General features: G+C 41.1%; 1 protein-coding gene across 1 annotated transcript in view; it reads right to left on the reverse strand.

The window, feature by feature from the left end:
* Nucleotides 1–1,447: 1,447 nt before the first annotated feature.
* Nucleotides 1,448–18,457, reverse strand: part of PLA2R1 (phospholipase A2 receptor 1) — a gene marked incomplete at its 3' end in the record, with an annotated part of 131,746 nt that continues 114,736 nt past the window's right edge. Inside the window, exons 21-30 of the mRNA XM_080928054.1 lie at nucleotides 13,598–13,715; nucleotides 12,922–13,052; nucleotides 12,345–12,492; nucleotides 8,575–8,813; nucleotides 7,711–7,879; nucleotides 6,199–6,339; nucleotides 5,097–5,213; nucleotides 3,942–4,118; nucleotides 1,775–1,807; nucleotides 1,448–1,662 (exon numbers count right to left, since the gene is read on the reverse strand). Coding sequence (XP_080784180.1) covers nucleotides 1,448–1,662; nucleotides 1,775–1,807; nucleotides 3,942–4,118; nucleotides 5,097–5,213; nucleotides 6,199–6,339; nucleotides 7,711–7,879; nucleotides 8,575–8,813; nucleotides 12,345–12,492; nucleotides 12,922–13,052; nucleotides 13,598–13,715 — 1,488 coding nt within the window. The remainder of the gene's footprint in view (nucleotides 1,663–1,774; nucleotides 1,808–3,941; nucleotides 4,119–5,096; nucleotides 5,214–6,198; nucleotides 6,340–7,710; nucleotides 7,880–8,574; nucleotides 8,814–12,344; nucleotides 12,493–12,921; nucleotides 13,053–13,597; nucleotides 13,716–18,457) is intronic.

Below are 18,457 nucleotides of genomic sequence, written 5' to 3' on the forward strand. Positions count from 1 at the left end.
ATCATAAATTAACGAAGGCATCACAAACATGTGGCTTTAATAGACAATATATTTTAAAGTTGTAATTTGTGTGTGTGAGGGTGCATGCACATATATGTGTGTGGGCATTCAGAGGCCAGAGGCTGACATTCGGTGTGTTTTCCCACGCTAGGTTTTGACAATGTCTGTCACTGAGCCCGAAATATATCATCTTGGCTGGACTGGCTGTCGGAAGAGCTTCAGGGATCGACCTGGTTTTGTCTCACACCTGTCCCAGAGCTGGGGTTACAGCACCAGTGTATCTAGTTTTTATGTGGGTCATGGGGATTTGAACTCAGGTCCTCAAGATATCGCACTTTACCAACTGCATTCTCAGCCCCAAGTATCACACTTTTAATCCGTATCAACTGACCAATAGCATCAACTAGTCCAACATAAAAAAGAGTCAGAATTGATAGTTTATTTTAAAACACCTACTCCAGGATCATTTTATTTAGTAATTTTCAACATGCTGTCTAGTTTGGTTCTAATGGGAACATAATCCAGATCTTCAACCTTTTTTCCTCTTTAAGTTTAAGTTACAGCTATTCTGTAAGTCCTGGCTAGGTTATCTGTTGCCCGGCAGTGGTGGTACGCACCTTTAATCCCAGCACTTGGGAGGCAGAGGCAGAGGGTTTGAGGCTAGCCTGGCATACAAAAGGAGCTTCAGGACAGAGAAACCATGTCTTACAGACAAAACAAAACAAAACAAGACAGAACAATTACAAAGATCATTATATAGTGTTTTATAACTTTAGATTTTAGTTTTCAATAAGGTCCGTGAACAATACTGAAATCTCAATGCATTTCTTTGAGCATACCTAAAAATACCTTTAAGTCATGGTGATAATGTAACAAGCAAGGCACATTGTAAACCATGGATTGTTCCTGAGAGCGCCTGCCTACTGAGATCTTCACATTTAGGAGAAGGTACTATTTCTCCTATTTTTCTTGAGATTCAGATCTAAGAAAATTCAATGTCATCCAAAATATTTGTTGAGAGTCCAGAACCCGAAGTTTAAAATTTAGGATTTCCCCAAAATCCTATTAAAAAATGGTTGATTTAGAAACAGAGAAGCACTGATTTTCAGAAGCACTTTCCTGTCATGTACAGTGAGAACCCCCTTCTCTTTCAATGCATTGAGTGTGCTTACATTCTGAATGCATACCAGACTGGCTCAAGAGTTCTACTTAATAGTTCTTATCTTTTAAAATAATAACCGGTTCCCCTTTTCAGAATGGGTCACAGTGAAAGGAAACGAATCCACTAAATCTCATCTGATTTGGTTACAATTCAAAACCAGTGATTGAAGATTAATTAAAACAGAGACACGATTCACATTGTATGGCATCTTGTTAAGGGGAAATGAAGACAGGATGCCTTTTGTGGTCTTCTTTGCTCTCCATAGCTGGAGCATCTCTGACTTCATCATTGGCTATTCTTTTCAAGATCAGCAATGAGGATGCTCTCTTCTAAATGTGCTGTGCTGAAGCTGAGCGTAGGGTAGTAAGAACCTCTGGATCCTGTGAGTCTCTGGAAGACGCCGCTTTTCTGCTTGCATATCCAGAAGCAAAGCATGAAAATGCCCAGGACAATTATCAATGTCAGTGTTATTGTGACAGGAACAATGCTGTGGCTTAGTCCTGGACGAAGACAAAGAAAGACTGAGAATAGAAACTGTCACATGCCTGCCATCTATCTTATCAATTCTAAGAAATACCTAAATATTCTTTCCCTTCAAATATTCAAACCTACCTTTCTCTGGATGTGCCATTTCAGCTGGAATGTCTAAAATCAAATAATAAACAAATAAATATTTCTTTAAATTCAGCAAAGTTATGTCATCATTCAAACAAAACAGGAATCAAACTATTGCTCATTCATTCATCCAGTCATTCATGTATTCTGTGTGTGTATGAGATAGAGACTGACTGAGAGATGGAGAGAGAGAGAGAGGGGAAAGGGGAAGGAGAGGGAGAGGGAAAGAGAGAGAAAGAGAGAGAGCACATGTGAGAGAGTGGCCTTATGCTACTATGGTACGTGCACCATGGTGTTGGTGTGTGGGTCAGATGACAATTTGGGGGTTCTCTACTTCTACCATGTGGGTTCCAGGGTTTGTATCCAGGCTGCGCAGCAAGTGCTTTCACCAGCTGAGACATATTGCCAGCCCACGAGCCACTTATATTGATAAGTATTGGTGTCCTTAACCCAAGTGCTTTTCTTCTTCCTTCCTTCCTCCCTCCCTCCCTCCCTCCCTCCCTTCCTCCCTCCCTCCCTCCCTCTCTCCCTTCCTTCCTTCCTTCCTTCCTTCTTTCCTTCCTTCCTTCCTTCTTTTCTTTCTTCCTTCTCTTCCCTTCCCTTCCCTTTCCTTCTTCCTTTTCATTTACTAAAGCCAAAAGATTTCCATATAGTCTCGGCACCATCACAACAGAAATATGTGTAAGACATAATCCTTACTAGCAGGAAGCCATCCTTTTGTTGGGATTTGATGGAGTTTGCCCAGCAATAAGAGCCTTACTTGTCTGTGTGTAACAACTTCACAGTCAGCACTTTTCTTATCTGTGATTTGCAAGAGTTTAGAAATGAATACTTGGACTCTCCATTCCAAAGTGACAGTTTCTGTTTTAGGGCATTTTACTGTAAGAACATTTCTCATTTAAAAAGACCATCTCAAGGGCTAACCTCTGCAACTTTTGGTCTAACCTCCACAATTTTTGGTCTAGGAAAGGACCTAGAGAGAGTCATAGAGCTGTAGAGGCACTGGCAAGGCTAGAGAAGGAGGGTCCCTGAGAGTCTGAGGTCACTCCGGACTTTATAGCAAGTTCCAGGCTGGCCCGAACAATGGAGTGAGATCTACCCCAGAAAGCTACATTAAAACCAAGCAAACACAAGAAAATAAATCTGGTCTTCCCTGCAGCCTGTTTGAACAGGCACTTTCTCACCAATAGGATATGTATGTTTGAACTGCTCCAGGGCCTTGAAAAGTTTCAGTACTTTAAAACTGGACCCTGATGTGTGGTGTTTCTGATTTGCTCTTGATGCTTATACGGCAGTGAAAATGTGGGCACACTGTTAATCTGCTATTGCAGGAAATTCGGGGGTTCAAGGATCACTGCTGCTGCAGCCTTTTCTCTTTCTTTGCCCGTGTCTAGACAGTCTTCCTACTTCTCTCTGTGTTCTCAGCCATGTCATTCCGATCACTAATGCTGCCCTTTGCATCTAGTGAGTGTATCGCACTGTGGGTGTGTCTACCCCACATCCAGTATATCCCTTGCTTCACCCAGAATGGCAGCTCCTTAGCTAAGCACTGTATCCAGCCTCACTGGTCAGTTTAGCTCCCACTGTGCACACTGTATTCCAATCTGGTACATTCTCCATGGCTGCTTTCAGCAATGCGGGCCTTTGGATTAAAATATCTTTCCTTCTCTGTTCCGGGTCTCTAAACTCCCCTCCTTCTGAAGAACCCAGAATCTCATTTCTCATGGTAGACTAGCTCCGAAGCCTCAGCTGCTGTTTGCAAATGGCTAGAATTTTCTGGTTTCACTTTTTAAAACTAATTTCCATTGCCATAAACTATATTGCTCAGGATGGACTTCTTGGCAAAATCTACTCACAAGACAAAATTATACCTACCTATCCATAACAAATACAGCGAATAGAGGGTATTTCCTAAGACCAAAGATGACCCTAAACTTTCTCACAGCATGGCACAACTCTTTTTGGTGTAAACTGTGTGCCTTATTTAATTTATATGATTAATGATTTTTTCCCCCTTCATCATAGAGGAGCTGAAATGTTCCAACTTGTGTGATCTAGAACAAGATGATTGTGCCAGAATCTAACAGAAAAATTCTCTGATATGGTGGGTCAACATTAGCCAGGGAAGAGTCAATATGAAGAAATTCCTTCTCCCTTCACACACCTGCTTCCATTTTACATATGAATCCCTTTTTGTCTTTGCATGGGCTAAACTGCCATATTCCTTCAGGGAGCTTCAGGGCAACACATGGATGGGGCTTGAGGTGGTCCAAGTCTGGCTTCTGAATGCCCCAGTTTGACTGGTCTGTGGATGTTCCGTCGAACCACCGTAAGGTTTTGTCTGTGGAAAAATGTTGATTTATTATGAATTAAGTGCATGATTATCAATCATTAAAGCAGCCTCCAAATTTAAGGGGACACATTTAATTCCATAAGTATATTCATGAGCAAAACATCCAAAAATTATGTATCCAGCTGGGCAGTGGCATACACATTTAACCACAGCATTTTGGAAGAAGAGACAGGTGGATCTCTGTGAGTTTTAAAACAGTCTACATGTCTTAATTTAAATAAATCACATGGTAAACAAAATTAATGTATAGAAAGATCCCTTGAATTCCTAATATTGAAACCATAACAAGAGGGTTCATTTCCTAAAGCCGTTATTGTATGGGAAGTGGTTCAGTGGGAAAGTTCAGCCCATATGTAGTTAAGAAGGTGTGTGTGTGTGTGTGTGTGTGTGTGTGTTGTGGTGCACTGTCTGAAAAGAATTTACAACTAACAATAAAGCGACCTACAAGTCAGATTGCTTTTGGCTATGGCCATCAGCTAGAAATTCAAACAATGTCCAGGATTAAAATACTCCTCACAAGGATGGCTTCCTGTACCATGTGACACTCTCTCCACACCAACAAAAGTCGTTTTCTTTACAAGTACTTTTCAGTAACATCAGTTACATAAAGAAAAGAAAAGAGTGCCTCCGACTACACACACTGGTATCTAATGAGGATTCAAAGAGCACAGTTGTCCATTGGCAGCTCCCCCATTCTATTGTGCTTTGTAACAAACATTTGAGAAAGAAGGGTGTTCTCAAGTCAGTGTGGCTACACTGTGCATGACTAAGCCTGGGAACAGAGTTGGAGCAAGAAGCATCTTCAGTGTCTGCATGGAGGTGAGCTTGTTCGTTTTGTTTGGGAGGGGTGGCTGTAGGGTTCCCACTCTATTTTCGCAACAAATGTGTTCGAGAGGAGTTGAAGGCTATCAGAGGCTTTCAGGACCGTGTATTTATTTATGCTTCTTCTGCACCCACAGCACTTACTGTTACCATCAAATTGAGCATTCAACCAAACCATCTGGACAGAAGAACCAAAAGCAAGAAGCTCTTCCAGGAGAAATAAATTTTCAGCCTCATCCTTGATTGCCAAAAGATTAGAGCCTGTAAAAGACACAAGCAGCCAATAAGCAAGGTAGATGGAACTGAAAATGTTTCTGAGCCCCTCACTTGTGAAACCCTGGCTTTGAAAAACAATCAGTCCATTGCTCAACACACATTTTCCCTTCCTAGAGCTGGGGCTAGAACCCCAGGGCTCTGTCATGCTAGGCAAGAGCTCCCACTGATCTGGAGCCTCAACTCCTGATTTTTATGGTTAGAAAGCGATTGAGTGGACGAGGAGACAGCTTGGGCACTGAAGTGCCTGTTGCATAAATACACGAACCCAAGTCTGACTCCCCAGGACTCAGGTAAAGAGCAGGGGTGGGGAGGCAGAGACAGAAGGGTCCAGTAGGGTTTGCTGGCCAGGTTCAGAGAAAGACCTTCTGTCTCAAATATACAGAAGGGAGAGTGGTTGAGAAAGAAGCCTGGAATCAGCACACACACACACACACACACACACACACACACAATTTGAGGTCATTAAAAACAAAACAAAAAAAGCAAGGTCCCTCTACGTACCCCTGTCTGCCTTGGATCTCACTATGTAGACCTTGTCCTTAAACTCATAACGATCTTCCCTGCCTCCTGAGCACTAGGATTAAAGGCCCCATGTCACCACATCTACCTAAAATGTGATCTGTGATTTGTGTATAAAAATGTACAAGCTTTCATTTGTAAGTTAAAATACTGGTGAACCAGTCTAGGGAACACTACAAGTTCACAATGCACATGGTTTCAGAAGGAAGAATTTTGTGGGAAAGCTGTACATTGAGGTGAGGTACCCTCTTGGGTTTTCAAAGTCTGCACTGAAACCTGAACTGTCTACAATCACTGTCCCCTAATAAGCAAAAGCAATAGTGTCTTTTTTTGTCTTTCAGCAGTTCTCATGGCCCCTAAAGTTACTGGGTAATCAGTGTGGGGGAAAAGCAAAGTATTTACTGAGCTGTCGAGAGAACATGAAAGTGTTTTAGCACCACAGAAGAATTACCTTCTTTTCTGCAAAATTCATGAGCATCCTCAAAACTTCTGCTGTCCATGACTGTAGAAAAACTGTAGCAATTACCTTTAAACTTTACCCAGGGAACTGATGTTTCTGAGCACAGCACTGGATGCTCAGATGCCTTTGTTTCTATGAAAAAAAAAAAGCAAGAATGATTTCAGGTGACTGGGCTCATAGACTGAGATAACCCTTATTTTCCATCCCACGAAAAGCCAGAACAAATGTGTGCCATGAGATTTTCATCAGAATATCCTAAAAATTAGATTTGATGCCCATGATTATAGACTAGGGTTAGGCTCTTGAACTTCTGTTAGAAAACTCTTTACCTAAACATGAAGGCTGGGCAGAGAATGTGTGCTGCCTGGTAAAGGTGTCAGTCTACTGTTATCCTAAAGTTGGAACATGAGGAAGATGCATTGCATAGAGGAAGCAGTAGCTGTGATGCCAGGAAAAGGATGTCTAAACGCATAATATAATGTCCTATGCAGGGCTAAGTGTCACAGATTTCTAAAACCCTTATTTGCCTCTACTTGGATCTAGGCATCACTTACGTCTACGCCTGAATTGTTTTCACAATTATGCTAAGTATGTGTGCTGTGGTTAATAGTATCCAGAATATAAGTAAATAATGCAACTTTATGAAATGGGAGATTTAAAAGGGGATCAGAGGGGGGAACTCTCAGAGCATAGGAGAGCAATGAAGAAGAGAGTGGGGGGAAATGGGGTAAACACGTTGGAGGGTGAGAAGGCAGAGCCTCTGGTTGAGGTACTGTCGTTAGATGGATCCTTGGGAATGAATGTGTTAAATGGTCTTAAGTTTCATCTCCAGTAAAGGGATTGGGCCAGCTGAACTGCATGTAAATAGTGCAAAGTGATGGGTAGAGCATATAGTCAATATCTGAACGGTGTCAGCTGCCACCACCGTACTCAATGCTCAAGAATCTACCAGCCTTCTCTTAAACATCAACCCTCACAGTTCAGATTCTCCATGAAGCTGTGGCATGCTGTGCTTATGTAATTTCCCATCTTCCTCTTACCCTAACCTGCCATACTGGCCAACTCAACACTGGCTTTTTTTCGCATGGATTCCCATTCCTGAACCTCTGTCTTTATCTAAGCTTCTCTCCTCCCAGGGTTTCTCTATGCTGTTGTTGCCCATCAATCCTATCTCTTTGACAAGCTTCTTTTCAAGAAGCCTTCTGTCTTTCCCCAAATAAATAGGATGTGTTTTAAAACACAACAAGAAATGAATGACTACACCACAGACTGTGGTGGGGAAGGCAGTATCAGAAGAACACACGATGCATTCTTTTCTTGATAACCCTCTCTTAACTCATCTTTTAGACATGCCCAGCATGACAGATATTTGTCTCTAGATGATAGACCAGATAGACTATAAGCTTCCTGAGAGCTAAGACTTTTTATTACAAGTGCTCATAATCTTTGATGAGCACAGTCAATGCATTCAGTAATAACACAGGACACTTTCCTGGTACTTACCATTGGGTACCCGACAAATGGCACCTTGCAGAAATGACTCGCAGGCTGTGCTATGCCAGCGTCCATTGGTGTCAGCAAAAACACAGTCACCAAGAAAGGTTGACTCCTCATCTTTCCAATAGCTGAAAGGAGATTTGGTGCCATCTGACCAGTCGAAATTCAGACCACTCTGCAGAGGGGATTTGAACCATCAAGTCATTGCTAGGACTGAGGCTGGGATCATCCAGTACTACCTGAGAACTCACTCCATCCAAGTCCTTTACTTCTTTCCAGAAGACCCAGAGGTTGTGGAAGGAAGAAGGTTTATTTTTCAGCAATTCAAGTATGCAATGCTTTTGTTTTTAAAAGCAAAAACAAGTAGAAAAACAAAACAAAACAAAAACAAAAACTACACAAACAGAACTCTGCATGCTATATTTCAAGGGTAGTGAATTAATTAATAAAGTTTCTGAGCAGAAAGGAGTAATAACTTTTTTAAACAGAGATTCAGGAAATCTAACAAATGACCCAAACAGGGTACTTGAATTTGAGATTTATTTCACAGAATGAATGAATCAGGACTCGGGGTCATTTGAAACCAGTCAAGTGCATGTTCATCCTAAAAAGATGTATACTCTTGTTTTATAGCCTTGGGATTCTCAAACAACAACAACAACAACAACAGCAACAATCACCAACATCTCAAAACCAACCAACTGACCAACTACACAAAGCCCAGCAGTTTTGTATAAACCACCTATTGACATGTAACAATGTTCCTGCTGTGTCTGGAAATTGGTTTTGCATGCTAACTTCTGTGGTTGTCTCACTAAGGAAGTAGGCAGAAGCTTTGCAAAGATGATCGGAGGGACTTAGAACACCTACATCTGTGGTTGAGAGTCCAATCCAGTGGGCGTGTCCCAGCTTGCTGAGGAGAACTGTGAGGAAGGCCTGGTGAAATATGTCTGGAATGCTGACAAGTTCTGCTCCGTGCATCCGACAGGTCTCTCCTGCTGCGTACCAAGTCATATTAGCATGGATTAACTTATAAGTTCTGTCTCCGTATTCTAATGTACTGGGGATTGCATAGATGTCAGACACGTTCACATGGTACTCAAGGGTGTCTGGAACGAGAACATCAACAGAAGCACCTGTAGCATCTGCACCAGCAAGGAGGATCTCAAACTTAACATGCATCTTTGCCACTGGGATCAACACTGACCAGCGTTTCTCTTCCAGCAGTGATGAATTCCCACTATACTTGGACGTGCGTGGGAAGCTAGGGAACTGGGACACTGTGGTGGTCTGACTGACAGCAGCCTCTGTAGGCTTACACACTGGAACGCTTGGTCTCTAGTTGGTGGAACTATCTGAGGATGAGGAGGTATATTATTGGGAGCTTTGAGGTTTAAGAAGACACACAATTTCCAGGTCTCTCTCTCCATTGTGTATGTGTCTGAGTAGATTGCTTTCTCTTTAATATATATGCATTTGTATTTTTTGTCCTTTATTATGTTATAGCTATAGAATGAGCTGTGTTTAGAAAAACTAAACCAGAAAAAAAAGTAAACTTTTCTGCCCTAACTGATCTAGAGTGAATTTCGTCCCTCTGGCATACGAGGCTGAACACTAAAATCAGTAAGTGGTTTGGGTTTATTAAGGGGCAGAGACGAAAATGGCTGAAAGCCTGGACTTATCCTACTCCTGACCTTACCTAGCTAAGAGACCTGGAGAAAACTAATCCTTCTAAAGTCCAAATATCAGGCCTATAAGAACTGATAAGATCTTCCTTAGAAGATCTGTAGAATTTATTGTGATAGCCACAGGACACACTCAATTGCATCTGGGACATATTAAACACTTAATAAATGTTGTTTCTCTCTCCCAGAGTCTGCTTTGGTCATGTTTTCCATGATGAAAATGGCAAAGTGGGAAGTTGCCTTTTGCCTTTGCTACCGTCATTTGAGTTAGAAAGCACACATGTTAAAAATCTAAGCACGCATATAAAATAAGCTTCCTTATTAATTAGCTTGTGATGGATTGTACTTTGTCAGCAGTGTGTTCTTTCCTGGAAGTCTGTTTGCTGGCTTATGTTCCCACTTTACAGTTAGTTATACAAACCCATATGATGCCCAAGTGCTATTTTAAAATGAGAGTTAGTTCAATTAACACAACTGAGAGTTTTTGGTTCCTCCCACTGTCCATTTTAACACTAGGAATTTCTCGAAGTGCAATGAATTCTTTCGAGTTTCAAAACAAAGCACACCCAGTTTTGAGCAATGTGGTTTTGTAACTCATGATGCTGGAGAAGAAATATCTATGGAAACTGAGTTGTTTCTAACTGTCCAGACTTGTGTGTGTGCACATGCATGTGTATGTGCTATGGCATGGCATGCATATGAAGATCCCAGGCAGCCATGGATATAGGTTTTTCCCTTTATTTGAGTCTCTTGTGTTGCTTTCTGCTATGTCTGACAGGTTAGCTGGTTTGTGAGCTTCAGGGGGTCCTTCTGTCTCTGTCCTCAGGGATTACAGAGCTTTCACCATGTACCTGGTTTTACATGGGTCCCAGGGATCAGAACTCGGGTCATCACGCTTGCACAGCAAGTTTCTTCACCCACTGAGCAACCTCCCCTGGTTTTTATCTTTTTCTACTCATATGTCTTTATTTATTCAGGAACATAGCAATTTTTGGCTTAAGTCCAATATAAGCATATATTTATATGGAGAATGTAGGGTGCTCATTGTAATAAGAGTTAAAGTTTAATGATATTTCTCCAGGAATCATTTTTAAGAACTGATATTTGCTAAGCATCTGTTGGGAACTGTGCTAAGCTTTATGTCCATATGAGTGTATGTAGTTCTCATGTCCTTTTATAGAAACTGGAATGAAGGCTCATAGAGAATATGTCATTTGATCGTTTACAGAGGTAGAGTGGGAGCTTCTGTGGCCAGATGCCAGGCCTGCTCCCCTTCCCCCTGCAATGTCACTAAAGGAGTGTCTACGTCGTTGCTTGTCCCCAAATGATGAAGAACGGAATCAGTCAGTAAATTTGAGAAGAGGTTATAACATTACAGAAATAGAATCACTACATTTAACTGGAACTCTGTTTTTAAGATTGAAGTCCCTTATCTACATGATGGGGAGACTTTGACCTATTTCCTGGAATAGTCCTAAAGATTTTATGACTTACTGCACATAAACTCAAAGCAGGTGCCAGGCACAGAGAGGCACTGAAAGCAAAAGGTGTCTTTGCCATTTTTATGATCCAAGGTCAGTCAAGGACAGTCACGCTGCTCATTCATGCCTCTGGATATTTGTGACAGTGTGACACTTTAGTTAGGATCTTAAAGGTCCTCCAAAGACCTGGGTGTCCAAAGTGTGGTCCCCAGAGGGGTGCCACTGAGCCGATGGAACATTTAAGAGGTGAGGCCCACTAGAAGGTCTTAGTCACTTTGGGCCCTCACCAAAGGGAACGGTGGGAACTTAGCCTCTTTCCTTCCTGTACTTCTAGCCTTCCAGTCATGAGTTGAGTGACTTTGTTCTGCCCTGATTCTTTTTGTTATTTTGTCTTTTTTTTTTTTTTTTCAGAGCTGAGGACAGAACCCAGGGCCTTACACCTGCTAAGCAAGAGCTAAATCCCCAACACCTCCCCCCCCATTCTTTCATGATCTTCTGCTTTTGCTACAGCCCCAAAGCAATGGGTCTATTTAATCATGGGCCAGAACCCTTAAAATTGCTATGCCAATATAAACCTCTTTATAAGTTGGTTATTTCAGATATTTTGCTACAGGGAGGTGAAGCAGCCACATATGGTTTGGCATTATACTACAGAAATCACTAAGGAGCTTTATCTGTCATATCTAGAAACACACTATATATCCTATTTAGCCACAAACACTATTTTTGGTGTTAAAAAAAGAGTGAGTGTGAGTTGTTTATTTTTATGACTTTTGCTGTTCCTGCTTTTTAGTCAGGGTTTTACTATATAGCCCAGGCTGGCCTTAAACTCGGTGTTAAAAAAAAAAGTCTCAGTCTCTCAGATGCAGAGGTTAAAGGTATAAGTACAGTTCCTGATTCTTTTGCAGGATTCTGGGTGAGTTGTAAAAATAGCCACAGTAGTCTATGTTTAGATTTAGTGTCAGTGTTCTCTGCAAAGTGTTAGGTGGTAGAATTTAATTCTCACTGTGAAGTATTAAGTAGGTAGACACATCATCTACCATGGAACCATAGGGTTTCATGATGAACTTGGTGGTTTTGACTGGAGAGAGGGAATAGACTGGCTCACACCAGTCTCTTGCCACCTTGGAAGTCTGGCAGGAAGATGGCTATCAACAGACATCACCATGTTGCCTTTGGAGCAGAACCATAAGCCAAATAAAAGTCATCAGAGTCTGGAAAAATAGTACACAGGAGGAAAGCTGTTTAGTGGGTCTAGGGTTAATGTATAAACTTGGTCATCTGTTAGATGGTTTCTCTGATCCTGAGAACACGGTTGAAGGACATTGTCCTAAGAAGTGTGTGTGGGGGGGTGTCTGTGGTCAAATATGTAAATACAGTCAAGACACTCATGTTATTAGCAGCAACTCTGGTCGACAACAGGTGTGGAAGAAAGGTTAGAAATAAAAGGAATAAAGCCCCAACAGCCTCTCACCTTGCATTTTTTCACAAACAAATCCGTAGCCTTCTTTCCCACAGTCATCGAAATACCATTTTCCAGTAAAATGGAAGTTAGGGTTACTTGATATCAGGGCACAGAGAGGAACACGCTTTTGAGCTTCAGTGGTGTTATAACTTGGGATCTGTGAAGGAATACATCTGTTATAAAAATATGGTAACAAATAACATTATTGTCACGCCGAAAATCTTCAGGACATAATTTTTAAAAGTAAACCATTATTCTCTTTTTTACATCTAATAAAACCAACTGAGAGTCTCCCTATAGCCTTCAAGATAAATAATCATCATATGATGAGTGTAATTGTGCCTATGATACTCATGAAATCGTTACAATAGTACATTATTAAAAATTAACATATGACCAGTGACCTAATATAAATGTATAGCTTCAAAATCTGGGAAGAAAGAAGTTTTAATAGTAAGCCTCAGATATGATCATATCAAAATGATGTCAAAAAATAAATCTTAAGGGCCTTAGATCATAGCACAATGCTGTTCAAGTGTAGAAGACCCTGGGTTAAACCCTGCTCCCAATAACATTTGAAACTTACAGTTATTATGTCAGATGGAGACCAGTTAGAATACACCACAGGCTTCCCATTTACCCACTTCTCATGATTGTCACTCTGTAACCCTATCCACACATTTGTGGTCTGGCCGAATAGATTCACAGTAATGAAAGCTGGAAAAGAGAAATACATATTTCATAATACCACACAAGTCATTGGGTTGTCATCAAATGCTGTCCACAGAAATGATTATACTTAAATGACAGCAAATGTCGCTTGTAGGAATTCTGTTCTTAGTTCCTCTAACGTGGTATCTTTCATTTTGGTTTCTGTTTAAATTGACCTAAATTAGCTGGATAACCTGAGATTTCATCTGATCATTAGCAAAACAATTTCCAGTGTTTACTTACTATTGTTTTAAACAAAGGAGAATTAATGTACCATATTTTAACAGAAATGTATAATTGCCTACGTGTCAAATTGAAATATAGGTGAACTTGAAATGATCTTTAAAAAGCTTATCATGCAACTACCGTACACGTTCTTGAGAAACTATGTTAGAACACACGTTCAGTGGCAGAATACCTAATGCTCAAACTGAAATGTCCTGTGCCTTAGCAACACAATGCTTTAAATCCTGATTTGCAAATGCACGTTTGAGGTGCTGTTTGGATTAAGACAGTTGTCATTTTGGCTTGGCTGAACCCTCAGACTCTACCTTGTTCCAGTTCACTGTCGATGGAGACCAGTGTCCCACCCTTGGCAGCACAGAATTGCTGAGCACCTGTCCAGGTCTTCAGCTCCCGTGGGTCCTTGGGAATTGTCACCAGGAAGCACTACAAATAACGACGACACAAAGTGTTCATCCTTGCACTGTTCTACGAGAACTAAAACCATTTCCCAAAGACACCGAAGGTCAGCCTTGGAAATGATAATTTTCTTAGGAGAGATCTCATTTGTCTTCTGGCAGCTCCGCAGGTATTAATGAAGCAAGGAGGGACACGGCTTTGGGGCGAGCCATTTGTCTCATTCTCCTGAAGCAGAAGCAGGGATATGTTTGTCATGCGGAATGTCACAGCAGTGTCTTCTGCTCAGTGGAGAAAGGTGTTCTTCCTGAGAAGGAGCCAGTCTGCCTGCAAGCTTTACAGTATGGAACTTAAGTCTCAGAAGAGAGGTATATCTTAGCTAGACTTTATAAGCAGATCTTCTCACTTTAGAAAGAGATGAAAGAACCTAAAGAATTTAAGTTCACTAGAAGCTCAAAGCCAGCCATTTAATAGAAAGCACACAGGAAATTACAGAAAAACACTAAGGGAGGTAAGAAAAAGACAAACGCCACTGTGCTAAATGGAACACAGAAATACAGGCCGAATTCCCACAGTGAGATTTGCTTTAAGAAAAACTTCTTTATTAAGACATGCACACAAAGGTCAGAGGACCACTCTAAGGAGTCAGTTCTCTCCTTCTCCTGTGGGGTCCAGGGGTCAGACTCAGACTATTTATTATATTGGGTTTATGTGGAAAGTGCTTTTACCCACTGAGCCATGCTGCGGGCCTGAGGCTGTATCATCAGAAGGATTTTCTTACTAAGACGGGACGAGAGTCGGAATGGTACAGTTGGCCCAGAGTGCTCATCTTGCTCAATAAATGCAAACACGATAGGGACAGCTTGACTAAGTCAGAGGGAGAAAGAGGGCCAAGGCTCTAACACTTCAGGCCAGGACCCACAAGTCAGGGGAGACTCTTTGTAGGGGACATTCCACTCAGAAAGTGCTGGAAATTTCTCTTTACAATTTCTTCCTCAAAGAACGAAGCCAGCCCTAGTCATTGGCAGGCCTGATTCTGGAATTGAGCTATGGGGAAAATTTCAAAGTAACACCAGTTGACCTCGAAACTCAAATATGAAAGTGCTGGCTATCCTGTCTTACTCTGGATTTCGATCCTCCTCCCTAATTCTACAAAGGACTATCCAGCCCAAAGTGTCAAAACTCAGTCCTGATGATGATTTTTTTTCTTTTTTCTTTTCTTTTCTTTTCTTTTTCTTTTTTTTTTCTTTTTTTTAGGATTTTGGGGCTTCCCCCCTACCTCCATCTTCTTTTTAGGATTAAACCCCAGAAACGGACACAACCTGTGTTACTGATCAAGAGATGGGTGGGTTTCCAGCTCCCCGCTGCACACCCCTTTCTTGTTTGCTTCACAAAGAAACAGAATTGGCTTTAAAGGGGTTTTATAACAGCCACCCTTTTATCTGTTCCTTTTTATTCTGCTCCTTTCTTCTAATTATAAATCCCAAAGAGTGGCACACACTAATTATTGGGAAGTCTTATCTCTTAATGTGAGTTCACCTTGTGTTTAGATAGTCACTAATGAACCATTCATAAAGACCAGTGACTCCTGCTGGCTTGGTCTGTCTGCTCCGCCCCTTGCAGGAATATTCTCTCTCCTCACTGCCTTACATTTCCTGTAGCCGGAATTTATTAGTTTGACAATGGAAGTATGGCCTCCGGTTACTGCAGGCTTGCTTTTCTAAAATAGACTGTATTTACTAACACACTGTGAAACAGTCTCATTAATGATTGAGGCTGAGCAGCCGGAGGACGAATAATAGCCTCGATTTTAACTTGTTTATCTTCTGACAAATTCGTAAAATGTGATCAAGTTCTACGCATCTCTGATCATAATCGTGAATTAAGGAGGCCCTATAATATTTCAAATGAGCTAGGAATAATAAAACTTCTTTGTTTCTAAATAACTTCCAGTCAGTGTTTGACAATAGAATCCAAATTTGGTCTTTTCTCTGATTTCCCTCTTTTTGAATGGAAAAATTACCTATGGAGGAAAAAACCTTACTCTCTTACCTATCTCTGCCATCGGTGCTGCTGAAGGAACCACCAGCACTCAACCAAGGACTGGAATAATAATGTGTAACACACACCCACACACACACACACACACACACACACACACACACACACACACACACACACACATGTTGGAGAGGAAAGGAGAGGAAAGTTAGAAGACCCCTCTCTTGGCTCTGTTGACTAACCCTTCCTAGTGTGACTCGGTATCAAGCTACATCATTAAGCTACATCATCTTGAGATCTATGAGACATGGGAAAGGGATGCGTAGCTTCCAGACATCTTGTTTTTATAAAACTCCAAAAAGGTGATTGACTTGTCATCTGAGTTTTTTTTAAAGTAATAAAAATTAGTCCTTGAAACAGTTGACAACAAAGAGGGAAAGTTTAATGGCCCATAATGTGTTAGGATTTGTCCAAAATGTATCCCCCATTTTCCTTTCTACAGCGTTGAGAGTTAAGGGGGGAAATGGTCCAACAGTGCTTGCTGCTTCTGTCAGCAACATCCTTTCTTCGCTCATTATCACTGGTACCTTCTTAGCCACAGTTTCCCCTTCATCAGTTTCCACTGCCCAAAGAAGAAAAAGCAAAGAGCAAAGGCGACAAAGGTGTGATATGTTCATGGGAAAGAGAGGGAGGTGTTCCCTTAATTTTGTTATAGGACATCATTTTATTATTGGTTATTGTGATTCTCCCCTTTTAAAGATTTACTTTTTAAAATACCTGTAGGTTAGTTCAGGTCCCCGAGGAGTGCAAAAGAGGGTGCCAGACCCCCAGAGCTAGAGTTTAATGTAGTTTAATGTAACTGCCCCACGTTGATGCTGGGAACCAAACTTGGGTCTTCGGCAGGGGCACAACAAACTCTTTATAGCCGAGCCATCTCTGCAGCCCCTATGGTTTCTTAATTCATAGAAATGGAACTTTGTTTAAGTTACTCAGTCCTTAGAAAGGCCCTCACCTAAAGGCTTCCTCTATAGGTGGCCACACTGGGAGGTACTGTGGACATTTAAGAGGTGGAATCTAAGGAGAAGCCTTATAAATCTAGGGACAATGGCACCTTCATCTCTGTTTCTGTCTACTCCCTCCAACTCCCTGGTGTAAGTTCAAGATACAAAGTTGCCTTTTGATTCTGTTTTAAAATAAAAATTTGAGGCAAAATAGGCAGTTGTTTCTATAACTAATTCTAGGATGCACTTGTTCTAACAGCCTTAAGAAACTGACAGTCATGTGAATAAAGTAAAAGTTAGTCAGAACCCAGATCTGAGCCAAAGTCAAATAGAAGAAGATACAGAGAAAAGTATTCATGACATGTGACCTGAGGCTGTGTTCTTAGTTGTCACACTGAAAGCACAAGCGATAGAAGAAAAAGTAGATACACTGGGCTTTATCAAAATTATAGAGCTGCATGCATTAGAGGGCATTATAATTATAAGGAAGAATATAATTATAATTATTAGAGGTAAAGACCATTTACCTGATAGGAATTCATTACACATAACACTAGAAAGAATTCCTACAATTCAACATTAAAAACCCGAACGACTTAATTAAAACATGGACAAAGATTTAATTAAACATCTCCCCCAAAAGTATATGCACGAAACCTCTTCTTACATGTGCAATTATACATTGTTGATTTGCTGGGAAAACTCATTTGTCATTTTCTTAGATAACAGAACAAGAGCATCCGATGACTTAGCAATTGTGCTTCTAGGTGCATCTCCAAAGGGAATGAGAACCGGGACTTGTAGATGTATACAATGGTGTATATTATAGCATTACTATTAATTTTTATTTCTGTGAAGATACCAGCAGAATTCCATTGGCTCAGTAGATTGCTTTGGGTTGTGCTGATACTTTTAATAATAACAATTCTTTGAAAAATAAATCTAACACAACTTTTCAAACAGGGAAATGAGTCTGGTGTGTGTGTGTGTGTGTGTGTGTGTGTGTGTGTGTGTGTGTGTGTGTATGTATGTATGTGTACCTATGTGTTCTTACAATTGTTTTGTCAGCAGACCACTTTGTGTTCACTCCTTGCTTTTCATTCTGTTTGAGATAGGGTCTCTCTTGATCTCTGCCACATAACCAAACCAAATGGCACATGAGCTTCTAGCGACTCCCCTGTCCTAGACCCCCAGATAGAAGCATGTGCTGGGATTAGATACATGTGTGCTGTTTTACGTTGTTTCTTGGGACCTGAACTCAGGTTGTTACACCAACCCTGAGGCTGAATTTTGATCTGACATGTATTTTCAGAAAAGTGACCCAATTATACGAGCCTCCACCTTCTATGTAAAAATTGGAATAATAACTTTGTACATCTTAAAAATTTAGTCACACGAGAAATGTTTATGGAGTTTCCCAGTAAAATCAGCCAAGTGAGAACAGTACTAAGTATGGGTGGATAGACGGGTGAGAGCAAACAGTAGTCATGTGTTGTATAGGGCTGTCTTCTGAGTCAAACAGCTGCTGTCTTCAGTGCAGCTGTGCCCCTCTCATGGGAGGAAAGGGGTCAGGAGACCTTCATCCAAGTATAAGCCCATCTAGCTGCTTTGTACCTTTGGTTGTATACAACTCTGCCCTAATTGCATGCGGTCTTGGGGAGGGCTAGGATATATAGGCAGGGAAAGACTAGGGGAAGAAGGCCCCACCCACGTGATGTCATCTCTGCTAGGTAAAGACTTCCCCATAAGCAACCCTTCATCTATGCTCTG

The sequence above is a fragment of the Micromys minutus genome, assembly GCF_963924665.1.
Source record: "Micromys minutus genome assembly, chromosome: 13".
NCBI classification, from domain to species: domain Eukaryota; kingdom Metazoa; phylum Chordata; class Mammalia; order Rodentia; family Muridae; genus Micromys; species Micromys minutus.